Source organism: Vespula pensylvanica, chromosome 12 (genome assembly GCF_014466175.1).
Source record: "Vespula pensylvanica isolate Volc-1 chromosome 12, ASM1446617v1, whole genome shotgun sequence".
Taxonomy (NCBI): domain Eukaryota; kingdom Metazoa; phylum Arthropoda; class Insecta; order Hymenoptera; family Vespidae; genus Vespula; species Vespula pensylvanica.
Window position 1 is genome coordinate 1,201,343 of NC_057696.1, and position 5,000 is coordinate 1,206,342.

Here is a 5,000-nt window from a genome sequence, read left to right on the forward strand (position 1 = left end):
TAGAAAAGAAGAAATTCAATTTAAAAAATTATTAACAAAATCGATTTTATTATATCGATATTATTGCAATGTTTAAATAAATAAAGAATAAATTATACTTCAAAACGGTGTTTTTTTCAAGTCTCTACGACTTTTCGTTCCGAAAATACAATTAAAAGAAAAATTTTAATTAAAAAAAATTATTAACAAAATCGGTTTTATTATAACAATATTATTGCATTATTTAAATAAAGAAAGAATAAAATATGCTTGAAAACGGTGTTTGTATCAAGTCTCTACGATTTTTCGTTCCGAAGATATCGCCTTCGAAAGATTTTCATTCATAATTCTCATACAGCTGTTCGTAGTAGTAGTAGTAGTAAGGCATCGTAATTTCTTGGAATTTATATAGGTCAGTGTGTCACCGAACCATATGAATGAAATTATATAGGTTAGTAGGTCAACGTAATCGTCTTCGATTTATATGGGAATATCTTTGGATCTAAAAGTCGTAGAGACTTGAATCAAACGCCATTTTAAACGGCAAAATTTTCTTCATTTTTTCAGCATATTGTTAATAATTAATTAACAATTTGTTATAAACAATTGTTATAAACAAATTCTTACGAAGTAAAATCATATTATTTTGACAATCAAACATTCTAATTGCGGTCAATTTGTAAAATTGTATAAATTAATAAATTATAAACAAATTATATTTTCACAGAATAAATAATTATTTTATATTATTAATAATCATGTTTTTCATTTACATGGGAATATCTCGGAAAGTAAAAGTCGTAGAGATTTGAGTCAAACGCCATTTTAATGAACAAACGTTTCTCTATTTTTTCAGCGTATTGTTAATAATTAATTAACAATATTCTTATAAACAATTTGTTATAAACAAATTCTTACGAAGTAAATTTATTTCCTTTCGCCAACGAAAAATTCAAATTGTGATCGATTTCTAAAATTATATAATAAATTGATAAATTATAAACAAATTATGTTTTTGTCAAGGAAACATTATTTTAAATTATTTCGTTCATATATATTTATTGTAATAAACTTCTACGTTATAAATTATAATTATCTACGAGTAACTTTCAATATATGTATACACACACACACATATATATATATATACACATACATATATACATAAAAATAAATAAATAAAGAGGCAAAAATTAAATTTCTCTTAAAAGTCGAATTGTTTTCGTTGATAAATTTTAGAGCTGAAGAAAGAACATGTAAGATTTAAAGTACGATTTACCACAAAAGCTAGCACGGCCATAGTTGTTTTGTTAGAGACGTTGATCCGATTAGAACAAAGCTTTGCTTAGTTACTTACTTAGACTCGTCCTGATCCTCATCATCGTCCTCCGAATCGAAAAAGGCATCGTCGTCTTGTGTATCGGCTGAACTATCCGTTCTCATTCGTCGTTGTTGAACAGCTAATGATTTCGGTATTACCACATCACTGAAAATAACAAACAAAAATAAATGTCTGATTTTTGTACATTTTCTTTTTCTTTTTTCCCTTCTTTTTTCTTTTCAACATTTCTTATGATCGAGAAGGATTATTCGCACGTGTCATAAAAAAGAAAAAGAAAGAAGAAAAGAGGATCAAGAAACTGGAACGTGTTTTCTACTCTTAGACACTCAAGTGCTTCCTTAATCCAATAAAAATCGTTTCTTGACGAGTTACACTTATATAACACAATCTCGTAGACGTGGACATGACGTGATCCAAAATTAAAAAAAGAAAAGGAATTAACAATGATAGCAATAATAATAATAATAACAACAACAATAATAAAAATAATAAAAATAAAAATAAAATTGCAATTAAACAGTTTACTAAACTTCAAGGCATCATAATTCGACGAAGTGTATATCGTAAGTGTTCTTTGAATACATATTGATATTTTCTACAATTTTTTTGTTAGATGCGAAGTATCGATTTTCATCGAAAAGAAAAAAAAAAAAAAAAAAGAAACGAGAGAGAAAAAGAACAAAATTGTTATAACTTCCCTACCTCGAAAATATAGTTCACTATGAAATAGATGCAATACATATTACATTTCTCTTTGGAAATTTAGGGAGAACTTTTATTTGAAATATTCCTTTGTAAAATCAATAGAGTAGGAAATATTTGGCTATATCATTTAAAATGAGACATCCTGAATATATATATATATATATATATATATATATATATATATATATATACACATATATATATAGGAATCGTAAAAAAGTTGAGTCATTAAATAGTTTGGACCGAGAAACTCAAACTTAAACCCGGGTTTTTCACTTTCCGGATAGTTGCTCTAATCATTAAGCTATCCAGGGGCCTTTCGGTCAACCTCTTCACAAAATGTCTACTTATATTAAATGGAAGTGCTCGTTTCACCCTCCTCGCAAATACACACATACACACGCATGTACATACGTATGTACGTATCTATGTATATAAAGATCGAGATAAGTAGACGTCCACTTACAACTTTGGTCAACGAACACCGTAATTTCTACGATTAGGTATAGCTTGGAAAATATCTACGTTCCAGCGAGAACGCTTTACGTCATGGAATCTACTTTATTCAACAAATTAGAGCTTGTTACGAAGTTTGGTAACTCCTACGTGTTCTCTCTCTCTCTCTCTCTCTCTCTCTCTCTCTCTCTCTCTCTTTCTATCTTTCTCTCTCTCTCTCTCTCTCTGTCTGTCTATCGTTCTCTCTCTTTCTATCTCTGTTTCTATCGCTGTCTCTCTCTGACCACCACTTGCGATTTGCATTTGCTGTAAATAGCGACGCATGAGTTAATTCCACTATGGACTATAATTACCACTATGAACGTACCGAATGCGACGAAACGGATTAACATTACTCGAGTAAACACAGCCATGGAAAACACGGTTATGTTTCATGTCGAAACTTCGCCATTTTCCATTTCTCGAGAAAACTCGTGGAAAAGCTTCGGCCAGATCGTCGATAAACATGAACCTGAACAATATATATATATATATACGAATGTAAAAAATTATTGCTGTTAGTTCGTCGAAAAGACTGCTCCTATCTTTATTTCTATTTCTATTTCTATCTTTTCAACGAAATTGGATAATCGTGACTTCGAAACGAACATAAATATAGTGATCGATAATTTTTCTAATTCGAATACGTAAAGAATATTAATTTTTCGTCGGACATGTTTTATATTATAAATGTTCTTTCCTTAAATATATTATATTATATATCGGTTGATTTCTTGGAAAGAGATCGACATCTTGATTATTTTATACGAGTCCTTGTCAATCGATTCTTGGAAATCTTCAACTATTATTATCTATCTTGGAGAATTATTAAATAATATTTATTTTGAAACATTTTTTCTTTTTTGTTGTGTTTTGAATTCTTAGGAAAATGATCCGTGTGTACGCATATAAATTGCTATACATATGTGTGTGTGTGTGTGTGTGTTTGTGTGTATCTATCATTTACACATAATGAAATAAAGCGAAGAATTATGTGTAATAAAATATAAATTATATACTATACGTAAAAGTAAATATAACTATAATATAAGATAAAAGTACATCGAACAAATCAATTTTGAAGGTCAAATCGAAGAACATCGAACGAAAAACAAAATTTTCTTTTTCTCTTTATATCGTTATTCTATGTATATCTATACACGTTATATCTTAATCTATCTCCCTAAGAGGAAAATTTTATCGCTAACGATCATCGAATTTACCGATTAACATGACGTCGGAAGGAGAGGTGAGCCGCAACTCAGAAACTTCCGAATGAGTTTCAAGCGAGTCATGTGGCTTTGGTTGAGAACGTACACAAAGAGAGAGGGAGAGAGAGAGAGAGAGATAGAGATAGAGAGAGAGAGAGAGAGAGGGAGAGAAAGACATGTTAAGTCATCTATGAGTATATTCCATTCGCGTGTGCTGTATATTAGATTTAATTGGTATTAAGTAACATAAAAGCGATAACTATAATCGACGATAGATTGTTACATATGATCTCTATAAGATAATTCATTCAATCTAAAAAGATATATATATATGTAAAAATTAATAATATTGGAAGATAATTTTAGATTATAAATTAATAATAATGAAAAACAGAATTTTTGATAATAAATTAATAATGATGTAAAAGACAATTTTTGACGATAATTATCTCGAATTAAAATATATATATATTATAAATAAATAAATAAATAAATAAATAAATAAATATATATGTTACTTACCCTGACTTATGGAGTTCTTTCTTTGATACACAAACGGCAGTAAATGTGTCTTCGAGTAAACAGAGTTCCTTCTTTTTGCAGTTAAGTGGACGACAAAGTTCACCTAAGACAAAGACAAAGAAAATTAGAATCGAATTGACGATGCGATTTCATCTCGTCGTATCTTTGTACATTTTTGGATGAAATATTTTAATGATTTAAAAAAGAAAAGGAAAGCAAACGAACAAAGAGAAAAAGAAAGATAGAGAAAGAAAGAAAAGATAAAGAAATAGGAGATATAAATGTCAGCTTTACAAGGATTTATTATTAAATTAACGACTTAAAGGAGAAGAGAGAAAGAGAGAGAGAGAGACAGAGAGAGAGAGAGAGAGAAAGAGAGAGAGAGAGAGAGAGAGAGAGAGAGAGAGAGAGAGAGAGAGAGAGAGAGAGAGAGAGAGAGAGAGAGAGATGAACGTTTTATGGAGTATAAATCATGTGCTTATGATCAAATTTTTATTTACGATCTCCACCATCAAAGGACAATGAAACAAATGTTGGATTTGGACGGACTTATTGTTAAATTATTGTCTGGTAAAGTGAAAAGAAAGATAAAAAGATAAAATTTCACTAAAATATATATATATATATATATATATATATATATATATATATTAGAATAATATCACTAATTTTAAAGTAAGATAGTAATAAATTATAAGCTTACGAGAGAATTCTATCTACGACGATCCGTTAACCTCCATGTCTTT

At 29.0% G+C, this 5,000-nt stretch overlaps 1 protein-coding gene across 1 annotated transcript in view; it reads right to left on the bottom strand.

The window, feature by feature from the left end:
• LOC122633456 (proteoglycan Cow) overlaps positions 1–5,000 on the bottom strand; it is a 138,979-nt gene that overhangs the window by 37,812 nt on the left and 96,167 nt on the right. Inside the window, exons 3-4 of the mRNA XM_043821357.1 lie at positions 4,255–4,357; positions 1,337–1,465 (exon numbers count right to left, since the gene is read on the bottom strand). Coding sequence (XP_043677292.1) covers positions 1,337–1,465; positions 4,255–4,357 — 232 coding nt within the window. The remainder of the gene's footprint in view (positions 1–1,336; positions 1,466–4,254; positions 4,358–5,000) is intronic.